Source organism: Staurois parvus, unplaced genomic scaffold (genome assembly GCF_062004578.1).
Source record: "Staurois parvus isolate SC_StPar_1 unplaced genomic scaffold, SC_StPar_1.0 ptg000052l, whole genome shotgun sequence".
Taxonomy (NCBI): domain Eukaryota; kingdom Metazoa; phylum Chordata; class Amphibia; order Anura; family Ranidae; genus Staurois; species Staurois parvus.
Window position 1 is genome coordinate 3,002,166 of NW_028317848.1, and position 13,887 is coordinate 3,016,052.

The following is a 13,887-nucleotide window of genomic DNA, read 5'->3' on the forward strand; positions in this document are numbered from 1 at the left end:
ACTGCTGGTATGCAGCCACAAGGTATGTCCCCCCCCTCTATGCGTCTGCAGCAGCCATCAGACCATGCTATGCAAAGACTAATGCAGGCCATAGACGGGGAGAAAACCGGCTGACTTTTCAGCTGAAAAAAAAATCACCCGATTTTCAGATCGTTAGTGGGGTAATCGGTTGGCCGTTTTTCGTGATTTTGACACTTTTTTTTGTCGGTCATGTTGGGAAAAAAAACGGCCAATTTTGTAATTCAGCCGATTTTCGCGGCAATCATGGACAAATCGGCCGATCTTTTTACCGATTTTAAAAAATTCGCATCAGCAGTGACCGGCAAGAAGAAGGAAAAGAAGAAAAGAAGAAATAGAATATGAATAAGAAGAGGAAAAAATAAGAAATAGAATATGAATAATAAGAAGAAACAAAATATGAATAAGAAGAAAAAAGAAGAAATAGAATATGAATAAGAAGAAGAAATAGAATATGAATAAGAAGAAAAAGAAGAAATAGATTATGAATAAGTAGAAAAAAAGAAGAAATAGAATATGAATAAGAAGGAAAAAAAGAAGAAATAGAATATGAAGAAGAAGAAGAAATAGAATATGAATAAGAAGAAAAGAAGAAATAGAATATGAATAAGAAGGAGAAATAGAATATGAATAAGAAGAAAAGAAGAAATAGAATATGAATAAGAAGGAAAAAAAGAAGAAATAGAATATGAAGAAGAAGAAGAAATAGAATATGAATAAGAAGAAAAGAAGAAATAGAATATGAATAAGAAGGAGAAATAGAATATGAATAAGAAGAAAAGAAGAAATAGAATATGAATAAGAAGGAGAAATAGAATATGAATAAGAAGAAAAGAAGAAATAGAATATGAATAAGAAGGAGAAATAGAATATGAATAAGAAGAAAAGAAGAAATAGAATATGAATAAGAAGGAAAAAAAGAAGAAATAGAATATGAAGAAGAAGAAGAAATAGAATATGAATAAGAAGAAAAGAAGAAATAGAATATGAATAAGAAGGAGAAATAGAATATGAATAAGAAGAAAAGAAGAAATAGAATATGAATAAGAAGGAGAAATAGAATATGAATAAGAAGAAAAAAAAAGAATTTCAGTCCGATATTATATTTAACATTTAAAAGTATAGCAACATTGTATCTATTTGTATCCGAATAGAAACATTTGTATCCGAAATGGATACAAATAGATACAATGTTGCAACTTTTTCTTCTTATTCATATTCTATTTCTTCTTTTTCTTCTTCATATTCTATGTCTTCTGTCAAATATAATAGTGGGGCTCTCTGCAGGGACACTGCTATTATATTTGCCGGCCGTAGATGGGACGAAAATCAGCCGACTTTTTTTTACCAATGGTGGTAACGTCGGCAGACTGAACGACCGATTTTTCGTTTTTCTTAAAAAAAACGGCCAGTTTTCTCCCTGTCTATGGCCTGCATAAACCAATGACAGTTTTAACTGTCACTTGGTGCTAAGAGGAAATAATTCCTTAATAAAAGATGCATGTTTACTAAGAGAAGCTGACATTCTATCATGACTGTGTGACTAATCATTAACATTTACTAAAGTAGGACGAAATACAAAACTTTTTTTTCATTTTGGAAAGAGTAACGGAAGGGTATATCCCCTCTCAGTTTAATTTTTTGCCATCTGTGTCCCATTGGGGAGATTTCCCGTCACTTCCTGTCCTACAGCCAAAACAGGAATTTAAAGTAAATCTCTCAAAGGGAAAGAATCCCTGCATGTCACCAGGGCTACCATAACTAGTGTCCCCATTGGAAGATTCCCCCTCTATTCCTGTTCTGGGGACAACCCAAAATTTGGGATTTTCTTTCACTTTCACTCTCAAGCCCCGTTCACACTGGATTGTTTTGTAGCTTGCAGCTCAAAGCTCAAAAACACTCAACAAGCAAAACCTACTGTTTTCAATAGCCCTTGTTCACATCTGAGCGTCCTGTCATTTGTAGCAAAACGCATGTCGCTCAAAAAAGTACATGAGCTACTTTTCAGGCAGAATTGAGCATTTTTGTCCCCAATAGAATTCAATGGAAATGCCTGAAAAGCGTTATGTGAGCTTTTTTTTAGCATTTTTAAACGTTTTGTCGTGCATTTTCTGCTCAAACAGCAGCACTCCACACCTCTTAGTTGAAAGCTGCAAAAAGTGCAATTCTGCTCCAAACAAAACGCTAAAAAAATGCTGGAAAAAAACACTTGAAACCGCGACGCTTAGGTGTGAATGGTACCTAACCCTAGGTCCACACCAATGCGTTTTCTGCAGTGTTGTGCACAAAGGCAGTACAGTCCATTTAACATGATTTCCTATGGGACACGTTCACGCGTTTTCACCCTGTGCATTTTTTGGGAAGGGTCAGGGACCTTTTTGACTGCAAAAAGTTGCGTTTTTGGTTCTATAGACTTCAATGGAAACGCTACAGAAAAGCATATAGTGTGTTTTTGATGCGTTTTTGCTGTGTTTTGTGCTTTAAATCTGCCTATCAACAGGAAAACTTATTCACAAAAACGTGTCAAACACGCAAAACGCAATGCAGAAACGGCTCAAACGCAAACTGCATAAATGTGAACCTAGCCTTAGTGATAACGGCAGACAGGACAGATAGAGAGGGTGGATCTCCCCAACAGGGGCACAGACAGCAATAAAAACTGACCGGCATTCAGGGGTGGACTGACCATTTGAGCACTCAGGCACTGCCCAAGGGCCCAGGGTCAGTAGGGGGCCCCATGAGATGCCACTGCTACCTTTCATTGGCTTTTTCATAGGCTTTTTTGGGTGTGTGCGAGGACACAGGGGCACCATGATCTCCTTTTGCCGGGGGCCCATGAGTTGTCAGTCCACCCCAGTTGGCATTCCATAACCTCTCCATTCCATTTAAAACTTCAAAAAATTCCTTTCGTTATACTTTAGGCTGCATTCACATATGAGCGTTTTGATTTGCGGGCAGAATCCTGGATTTCAAAATGCTCTGCGAACATGACAAATCGCGGGATGCCATGTTCAGGCGCCATTCATTTTAATGTCACATGAAAAAGGTGCGGTTCTTCTGTGATTGTTGTACAATAAATCGTGGCAAACCGCATCATGCGAAGCATGTCGCCTAGAAAACGTTCCTGAACTTATTGCACAACCGCACCGCATTTTTAGGTGCCATAAGGCTAGGTTCACATTTGTGCGGGTGGTGCCGCTGCGGATCCACATGAAAATCTGTGCAGCCGCACCACCCGCACAGAGGAATGGGGACCTGCGGGTGGGTGCCATTAGTTCTAATGGCACGCTGCCTGCACTGGAAAACGCAACCGTGCTGGGAACCGAGGTTCCTGTGCTGGCTGCGTTTTCAGAAGAAGTGCAGGGACTTCTTCCCTGCGTGTCACGGGGCACGGGAGTCCATTCAAATGAATGGACTCTCATGCCCACGCAAAACGCGTCCCGCACGGCCACATATATGTGAACCAGAGCTTAAAATGAGTGGCACTTGAACACGCAGTTGAGCGATTTGTCGTTTTAGCAGAGCATTTTAAAATTGCGGACAGAATTGCAGCGATTCTGCTCACGATTCAAAACGCCCATGTGTGAATGCAGCTGACATCTACCAAAATCTAATTCCAAGAAACACAAAAGTGTTTGTTTATTTACAAATGAGTATCTGTAATGACAATACTTTACCCGAGATCAAAGTGGCTGTAAAAATATTTTCAGTTTCAACATCCTGTACAGAAGTAAAAGCTTTGGGTCCCTTTTGGGTTCAGCAAGGCTCCGTTCACACCTATGCGTTTTTTAGTGCTTTTTGCAGAAACGCATAACAGTCCATTTACCATGGTTTCCTATGGAACATGTTCACATCTATGCTTTTTTGAGCTACTGCATTTTTGGAAAGGGTCAGGGACTTTTTTAAAAGCAAAAAAACAGCATTTTTGCTACAATAGAGTTCAATGGAGAATCTGCTGAAGTGCATGGTATTGCGTTTTTGCTGTGAATCTGTCGAGTTTTGCATTTTTATTCTGCCCAGCAAAATTTCCACTTAAAAAAAAAAGCTGAACAAAACGCAAATTGCAGCAAAATTACGGCAAAATTGTGTCAAAAACTCATGTAGAAAAACGCAAAACAAACTGCGAAAAGCACTACAGAAGGAAGAAAAAGCAAACTGCATAGGTGTGAACAGAGCCTTAGGGTATATACAGGGGCGGACTGACAACTCATGGGGCCCCCTGGCAATAGGGGGTTATGTGTCCTTGCCCAAACTCAAAAAAGCCTATGAAAAATGTATCAGCGGCATCTCATGGGGCCCCCTACTGCCCCCGGGCCCTCGGGCAGTGCCCAAGTTTCCAAATGGTCAGTCCGCCCCTGGGTATATATTGCTTTAACAGGATGAGTTCTCATGCATTAGGGTCCTTGCAAACGGAACTGATGTGTGAACATCAGATATTCCTGGCAGAAAATTCCTGCATAAAAATGCAAGGATGGGTTATATATTACATATGACTATGCACATAAATGCATGTACACATACAAACGCATTCACACAGCAGTAAAAGAAAAACACGTTTTCAATCTTTTTATTTACAGATCTGAACGCAGCTGCATTGTTTTCAATAGACATTCATACAGGTGTGGAAATATGGGCTGAGTTCAGATCTGTAACACAGAATCCTAAAATCTGCATCTGAGGCAGGCGTATAAAATACGATTGAAAAAAAAAGAACGGGGTAATTTTTCGTCCTCATGCACACTGGACATTTTTACAGCGGCTGTTTTTGGCTGTTGGCATTTTTTTCTACAGCCAGTAAACTTCCCAGCATGTTATTCTATGTATCCATGCACACATAGACTGTAATCAGTGTTTTTAGGTAGGAGGGTTTTTTTGGCTGGAAAAAAAATCCAGAACTAGTGTGTTTCTAGAGTTTGTTAGCTGTAAAAACGCTCTAACGCTTGCAAACGCAGTAAAACGTGCAAAACGCCGCAAACCAGTGTTTTTGAGGGGTATTTTTAGCCCAATTTCTTTTTTTGTAAAAAACGCTAACGTGAAAAAATGCGGAAGAACGCGGCTGAATGCTAATGCAAAAATGTTAGAAAATGCTGAAAAACTTATACAGCTAATGCTACCTGTGTTTTTAAAACGCCCAGTGTGCATGAGGACTATTATCTATTTATGCACAAACTTTTGTTCCTTGCTTTTTTTTTATCGAGGGGGTGTAGCAAATGTGCTCACACATGTGTATTTGCACATGCGTACACCCTTAAATTGATGACCAGCCTTGCAGATTTTTTGTATTTTGTTTTACTGATTTTTAGGCATCTGTGTGTACAGGCCCATTAAAAACAATGGGCTGCATTTCCCAGAAATCCCAGAATACTCAAAAACATGGTGTTTGTAGGTGTGCATACGTAAAAGTCCAAAAGTGGCTTATTCATTTAGAAGGAGCAGAGAGAACACCTTCACACACCTTCACACACCAATACACCTGACATTTATTGTATTAGTGCGTTGTGGTGCCCTTTACGATGAACGTCATTGCAGCGCACCACAACGCAGTTTGTGCGTAAAATGAACTATAGTGAACGGTGCAACGCTGCAACCCGAAGATAGGAATGGGACCTCAGATCTGTGTGGGCCATCATGGTGTGCTAATACATGTACATTATATGCAGTACTTTGTGCATTCATGTACGTTCCATTAAGTTAAAGTGGAAATAAACCCTCCTATCCTTTACAGCCAGGGAAGCTGCCATCTTAGCCTCTGTTTGATCTGCAGTTGCCATGGTGCTGCACATATGATCAGTTATACCACCAGTCATTTGATGCTTGACAGTTCTGTTGAGAGCACAAGGCAATGTGACAGTGATCATTCATGGCCAGTGGCGTCCCTGGGGTTGGTATCACCCGGTGCGGTACCACTTGGTGTCACCCTTCCAACGATCCCCGCAGGATGGATCGGATCTGCAGATTGAGCATAATGGATCAGAGTCCGATCCATTATGCTCCCCAATCTGCAGATCCGATCCATCTTGCGGGGATTGTTGGCTTACAACCTATACGGGGTTAACTGATCTTTAAACCCCGGTCTAGTCTGCACATGCTCCAGCAGTGATGTCAGATGGAGGAGGTTCCTGCTATTGCGGCGGCATTTCATGGTTACAGACAAGTCCCGGATCTTGCACAGCCTTACCTAGATCAGATAACCCCGTATAGGTTGCAAGCCGATGATCCCAGCAAGATGGATCGGATCTGCAGATTGGGGAGCATAATGGATCGGACTCCGATCCATTATGCTTAATCAGCAGATGCGATCCATCTTGCGGGGATCATCGGCTTTCTTTAAAACTTTCCTTGTCGTTGAGCTCGTGGAGAGGGTCCGGTGTCCCCCTGTGTGATATGTGTCACACGCGCACCCCCCGAACCCGCCTAGGGACACCACTGTTCATGGAATGCCTTGAATATAACAGTTTTTGGAAACTGTAAAATCGATAGGTTTAGTTCCCCATGAAGCCATTAGGCAGGCCATACATGGAGCCAATTGTTTTTCTACAACGGGTGTTGACAGACAGACAGTGTTGACAGGGGAATCATCAACTTAGGTACATGCAGGGCCGGTGCTAGACTATTGTGCGCCATAGGCAAGACCAGCTACTTGCCCCCTAAAAAAATAAATAAATAAATACATTTGAAAAAACAGTAGAAAATATTAAATTAACAAAACATGAAATTTCTAAATGTCTTAATTTGCAAAAATAAGTGACATAAGATGCCACCAATACCAATATTACAGACCAGATCAGTGTCACGGACGGACTGTATCTGTGGCTGGCAGTAGCAAGGTGACAGCTGCAGTGAGTGGAGGATGATGGATCCACACTCTGACAGATCCCAGCCTGGCGTTCCCCAGATAATGGGTGGAAGGGGGGGATAAAATGCTTTGACAGTAGATAGCTGAACTGAGCGATCACACACAGTGGCAGATTGGACACAGCACACCACTACCAACACTGACACAGATCAGCAGGCCCAGCAGGCACTAGAAGAGCAGGATGTAGGATCAGGATGATGTCATCACTCACTGACACATTGTATATGTGATGGATGGCCGGCAGGCCAGGTCACACTCACACAGACACAAGATATCAGAGTCAGACATTAACTTCATCTGCAGGCACCGCTCCGCCTCTGCTGATGAATGGGAAGAGAAGGGCTGGAACTCCACAGTGATCACCAGTCGCCAGCTGGCTTTTAGTAAGGGACTGAGTCTGAGAGGAACACTGGAAGGAGCTCAGCTCAGCTGCTACACTGGCCCCAGAAACCCGGCATCTTCCTCTGTCCTTTCTTCCTCCCCTCTGTAGCCCCTCCGCTCAGCTGAGGTGATGTGACGTGGCACCATCCCACAAAGAGGGAGTGCCGGCCTGTGCAGTACCCAGGCACCCCGAGGTGGCAATGTGCTCTAGATGGCCGCCTAGTGGAAACACTGGCCCTGGGTACATTCAGCCAGCCCATACATGGTTCAAATCTCAGACGGTTCTAGCTGAACCGGCCAAGATTCAAACTATTTTTTGTAATGCAGAGCAGCCCAGTACATAATGTGTTTTGGTGCATTACAGCACTGGTGCGGTGCATTGACTGCTACTGTGCTTGTTCAGTAAGATGCTGTTCTATGTGAATAGAAACACAATGCTGCCTACAAATTGCTGTGTGATAAGGTGTTTTACTGTGAATAGGTCAGAAGGAGGCCTTACATCCCCATTCACACCTGTCTGATTTGTCACACTTCACCCAATGCATGACACCAGAAATCCCATTATTGTATATGCAGCCTGTTCACACCTACATTATGTGCTTCTGTGCAGGTACAGGCGCTTCTTTTGGTGTGACAGTGCATTTTTGGTCCCATAGATGTCAATGGGAGTGCATGAAAAACATTTGAAAAATTTATTGAAAACACATTTAAAAAATGCATGCAATTCATATCCAGACACAAAACAGTGAAGAGCGTTATCTTTCTTCTATTATGTTGGAAAATAAAAAGATGGCAGGAACATGGATTTGTTTTCCTCTGCTAATTACTTGGGAATAATTACAGTATTATTTTAAAAAGTGAAAATGACTTCTGCAGTATCTTTTACTCTGCATTGGGATGGCCAGACACACTACAATGGGATTATACAATCCCTGTACAACCTCCTTTAAATGTACCAAAACGGTTTAATATGCGGCCAAACCTAAACGGTCCATTCAATCTTGTAGCCAATAAACAGGGTACATCATTGATGGTAGATCCAAAGTAGACTGGACAATCAGATTGTATAGTGTATTGCCACTTTTTACTATAAACATTAAAAATGGTCTTCACTACACAATTGATGGTAGCTCTAAAGTACAATCAGATTGTAGAGTGTATGGTCACCTGTTATGATAAAAATGGAAGTTATATACAATAAACTCATCCTGGCTTGTAAAGGAATCGATAAATGTCCCCCTTTGTGCATTCAATGGCATTTATATTCATAAAAAATAATAAGTGATTTATTTTTCATGTAATTTTATTTAACTTAAAAATTTAGTTTAATTAATATTTTAAAAATGTGATTCATCTTCATTCAGAACAAAGTGACAGTACAATCATTTCATTCCTCACTCTGCTGTCCCCCCTCATCATTACAAGGACCAAACACGTTGTGGATTAGGAAATGTATGACTCTCCGTGCTGTACAAGAACTGGGCTGTCTGTATAAGGATCACATGATGGTATATATATATATATATTATACAGTACATACAAACATATAGAAGGTATACAGAATAAATATATCCTGCCTTGTGACAGGATCAATAAGTGTCCCCCCACTGTACTTTCAATGGTATTTATCTTCAGAAAATCAGAATACATCTTTAAAAACTAAATGTAATGTTATTTTAAATTAAAATGTAATTAATCTTTTTTTAAAAAGTGATAATCGAATAGATAATAATTTGGTTCCTTATCTGCTATCACCTGTGCGATTTGAGGACCAAGTTTAGAATTAGAAAATCTATGAAGCATCTGTATCACATGATGATAAATGGATATATGCAGATACTATAAAAAAAATATCAATATATATATATATATATATATATATATATATATAAATAAAGACACACACACACAATAAAAAACGAATAAATAATAAAAAGATATATATATATATGATATATATATATATATATATATATATGATATATATATATATATACACACACACACACCAGTAAAAAAAAAAGATTATTTTTATATATATATATATGGGTTTTTTTTTGTTTTTTGGGTTTTTTTTGTTTTTTTGTTTGGGACAGAAATAAATGATAGAATGCAGTCTGTGTGGTACAATCCAGCAGGGCAGTAATGAATGGTGGACTGTATGGGTCCCAGTCCCAGCAGTTCTGTACAGGAGAACTACAAGTCCCATCATGTCCCCCCCCAGTGATCCATGATAGGACCAGTGTTCCCAGCACAGATCAGACCCCCTCCCCCTGGACACAGACCTCCTATGGCACTCACCACTCATCTTCTTGGGTCCATTGGTCTCCACAGCCTTTGCTGGGGGTCTGCTCCCCCCCTGGCTGTGGGTCTGGGTGCTGCTTGAACAGCCCATGTCTCCGAGGTGCTGGGATGACAGAGGAGGGGGTGAAGTTCAGGAGAAGTCCACACCGAGATCCTGCTGTGTGTCCGCCCAGGTCACATCCAGCACTGTGGGCTGCCACTACACACACGGCTCGCTCTGCGGTGCTGTTGCTGGAGTAGAAGTTCCAGTTCCAGCGCAGCTCTCAGTCCGCCTGATGACAGTTTACTGGTCCCTGTGTGACCTGCAGTACGGAGCGTTATCCTGCAGGGGGTGTGACAGCGGAGTGAGCAGGATCTACTGCGCAGGCGTCATACCCATACGGGTCCATCAGGGTGACAACTTTCCTGGGGCTGAACACTGAATAATGTACTGTACACAGAGGAGAAGGGGGCAGGGGGAGGAGGAGACCATACAGGCAGAAATGTATACACCATGATGGCATTGTGGGCACCGTGACACCTCTACACTACATTAAATGTCTGTTGCCTTTATATTTTTCCTTCTAGCCCTACTTCTGGGGGGAAGTATAAATCATAATAAGTCAAGAATAATATGGAGAAGAGGGAGCAGGAGATTTTAATGCAGACCCTCCCTCCCCTATTAAAGCAACTCCCTCAAAGCAGATTTCCCCCCTTCTTACAGCAGATTAGCCCCCAAAGCAGAAGTTCCCCCTCAAAGCAATTCCCACTAAACCAACTTTGCCCCTTTCTTAAAGCAGACCCCCCCCAAAGCAGACTTTCCCTATCCTTAAAGCAGACCCCCAAAGTAGACACCCCCCTTCTTAAAGCAGACCCCCCTCCCAATCAGACTCTCATCCTCTCCTTTAAGCAGTCCCCCCCCCCCCAAAGCAGATGTTCTCTTTTCTTAAAGCAGTTCCCCCCCTTGCCCAGGCAGAGGATCCCTCCCCCTTAAAGCAGCCCCCCTCTCCCCAGCAGACTTTCCTTCCTCTTTATAGCAGAACAGCCCCCAAAGCAGACTTTTCCCTTCCTTAAAACAGACCCCCCAAAGCGGATATACCCCCTTTCCCCCTTTTTAAAGCAGACCCCCCCCCCACTCTTTAAAGCAGGTCAGACCCCAAAGCAGACCCCTCTCCCAAGCACACTTCCCCCCTTCTTGAAGCAGTTCCTCCCCCAAAGCAGACATTTTCCCTTCTTAAAACAGTCCCCTCCCCCACAGAAGGCTACCCCTTCTTTAAAGCAGACCCCTCCCCCCTCAAAGCAGATGTTCCCTCTCCTTAAAGCAAATTCCCCCACCCCCTCCCCCCTAACAAGTCAGACTTTCCCCCCTCCTAATAGCAGAACAGCCCCCAAAGCAGACTTTCCTCCTTCCTTAAAGCAGAACCCCACCCCAAGCAAACTGCCTGCCTTCCCTAAAGCCGATCCCCCTTCCCAAGTGTTACTAAACCCAGGACCCTGCATTCACTATATCTGGTCTCCCACAGTACAAAGAAAATAGAGTGCAATTATTTTAGTAAATATAATCTGCTAAATACCTTTTTTCATCAGCAGTTACAGCAGTCTTGTGACTTCTATCGGGGTCCAGCCAAGCACTGGTTAAAGATTGAAGTAGGAGTTTTCATTCTCCTCTGATTGTCCTATGAGGCTGCATGACCCCTGACCCTCTGCCTGGACAGTGCTGATTGGCTCTGTGCTGATCACGTACACCCTCCCAAGGAAAAAACAAAACTCTCTAGCAATACACATCAAACCGAGCATGTGCAGCTTGCCCCCAAGGTTTTGATCTATCGGCAAAAGGATTGGGGACACTGGAAGAAGAGGAGGATCAGTGAAGACAGGACCAAACAGCTTTTTTACACAATGCAGAGGATTAACCCCCTAGGTTCCACAGTGAATATAACAAGCATGCTTTGCTGCATATACCATTGTGGGTTTTGAAACACTTTAAAGAAGCCCTCCCATCAGTAGACTTCCCCCTCCTTAAAGCAGACCCCCCATTTAAAGCACCCCTACCCCTTTTAGGCAGAGCTTGATTCATTCACATAGCATAATGTCAAGCATCCAGGGAGCCACACAGGCCACAGACAGCCTTCCGTATGAGTAAATGGATGTACTGGCCATACTCTCACAAACATAGATGCTTCTTTGCTGAAACTTCCACGTTCGGATGATACCACAGACGGGCATGTGCTGGCTAACACCATGCCATGAACAAGAGTACATCCACTCACTGTACGGGCTGCACGTGGCATGTGGGGCTCCCCGGGTGCAGGAAAGTGCCAGGATCTTATACTCAATGCCTGTAAAATCTCCTCCCAAGAAGGGTATTCGGTGTACCTTATGGAATGATGACTTACATAACATGATACAAGGCGATGTAATCTGTTGAAGAAAATTCTCGATGTTTATATATTATCCCTGAGCGGTACCGGTAAAGTCCTGTTCAATCCTTTCTGCATCTCTGTCTGTAAATTGCATTAAGACCACCACTGTAAGGGTTGCATTCCTCCTACTGACCTCCAATGTAAGGATCATTTTCCCTTTGGCTCCCAATGTAGATAACTTTTATATAACTATTTCCTTAAATTGTTGACTAATTTGCAACTACAGAAGACTATATGGAAAACCATATACCAGGGGCAAACTGACCATTTGGAAACTCGGGCACTACCCGAGGGCCGGGGTCAGTAGGGGGCCCCATGAGATGCCCCTGGTACCTTTTTCATAGGCTTTTTTGAGTTTGGGCAAGGACACCGGGGCCCCATGATCCCCTATTGACCGGAGGCCCCATGAGTTGTCAGTCCGCCCCTGCCATATACGGTTCTATGCTGTTGAGGATTTAAATATTTCAGGAACTTCTATAGTGCCATCAATTTACGCAGCGCTTTACATATATATATTGTACATTCACATCAGTCCCTAACCCTCAAGGGGCGTACAATCTAAGGTCCCTAACTTACATTCATACATACACATAATAGGGCCAATGTAGATACCAGCATGAATTTGGAGTGTGGGAGGAAACACACACAGCCACAGGAAGAACATGCAAACACCAGGCAGATGGTGTCATGGTTGGGATTTGAACCAAAAACCCTAGTGCTGCTAGGCGGCGGAGTTAACCATTTAGCCACTGTGCTGCCCAATGAATTGGAATGGTCATGGGTATGTAACCGTTTGACTTTGACATTATCTCCTTCACTGTCTAGACTAAATAGATGTCACAAAGAGATCACATCGCAGTGTACTCATGTTGGCAACTTGGCACAAATGGGTGAACATGGCACCATATACGCTTTTCCTGCTGCAAAGTATTCAGCTGTTCAGGACCTTCGCATCTCCACCTCCACTTTAAGAGTTGGCAGCATTGCAAGACAGAGCACTCACACTGAGCCTTGGACCCCATCTGCTCCAACAGCTAAATTCCAGATGTCAAAGCAGACATGAAACCAGGGCCCAGCAAGTAGAAAGGCTGCAACCTAATATCAGGATTCGCTCCCATGGTTGGGAACCATGTTCTAGACCAAGACCTATATGTGTTCTGCAGAACCACAATCCCACCATTAGGGATTAAAAACCATTAAAAACAAACCTTTTACATAATTTAAAGTATACTTACAATTACATTTATAATATACATATAAGCATACGTTCTTTTTATTTTGGTTGAAGTAGGTGATGAATAAATACACTGTTCATTTTTATTTTTTGCTGACATCTGTGTTCCATTGGGAAGATTTTCCTTCATGTGAAAAGATTTTCCTTCATGTGAATATGTGATGATGGGTAAGAGCACACAAGTATACACTATATTGCCAAAAGTATCGGGACTCCTGCCTTTATACGCACATGAACTTTAATGGCATTCCAGTCTTAGTCCATAGGGTTCAATACTGAGTTGCCCCCCACACTTTGCAGATATAACAGCTTCAACTCTTCTGGGAAGGCTGTCCACAAGGTATAGGAGTTGTCTATGGGAATGTTTGACCATTCTTCCAGAAGCACATTTGTGAGGTCAGGCTCTGATGTTGGATGAGAAGGCAGTCTCCGCTCTAATTCATCCCAAAAGTGCTTTATCAGGTTTGAGGTCAGGAGGACTCTGTACAGGCCAGTCTAGTTCCTCTACCCCAAACTCACTCACCCATGTCTTTATGGACCTTGCTTTGTGCACTGATACTTAGTCATGTTGGAACAGGAAGGGGCCATCCCCAAACTGTTTCCACAAAGTTGAGAGCATGAAATTGTCCAAAATGTCTTGGTATGCTGGCGCCTTAAGAGTTCCCTTCACTGAATTTAAGGGGCCAAACCCA

General features: G+C 42.5%; 1 protein-coding gene across 2 annotated transcripts in view; it reads right to left on the minus strand.

Annotated features, from left to right (window-relative positions):
• Positions 1-9,858, minus strand: part of ERICH5 (glutamate rich 5) — a 62,219-nt gene extending 52,361 nt beyond the window's left edge. For both annotated transcript variants that reach the window (XM_089666550.1, XM_089666542.1), the window contains exon 1: positions 9,557-9,858. In XM_089666550.1, coding sequence (XP_089522676.1) covers positions 9,557-9,650 — 94 coding nt within the window. In that variant the 5' untranslated portion in view covers positions 9,651-9,858. The remainder of the gene's footprint in view (positions 1-9,556) is intronic.
• Positions 9,859-13,887: the final 4,029 nt, after the last annotated feature.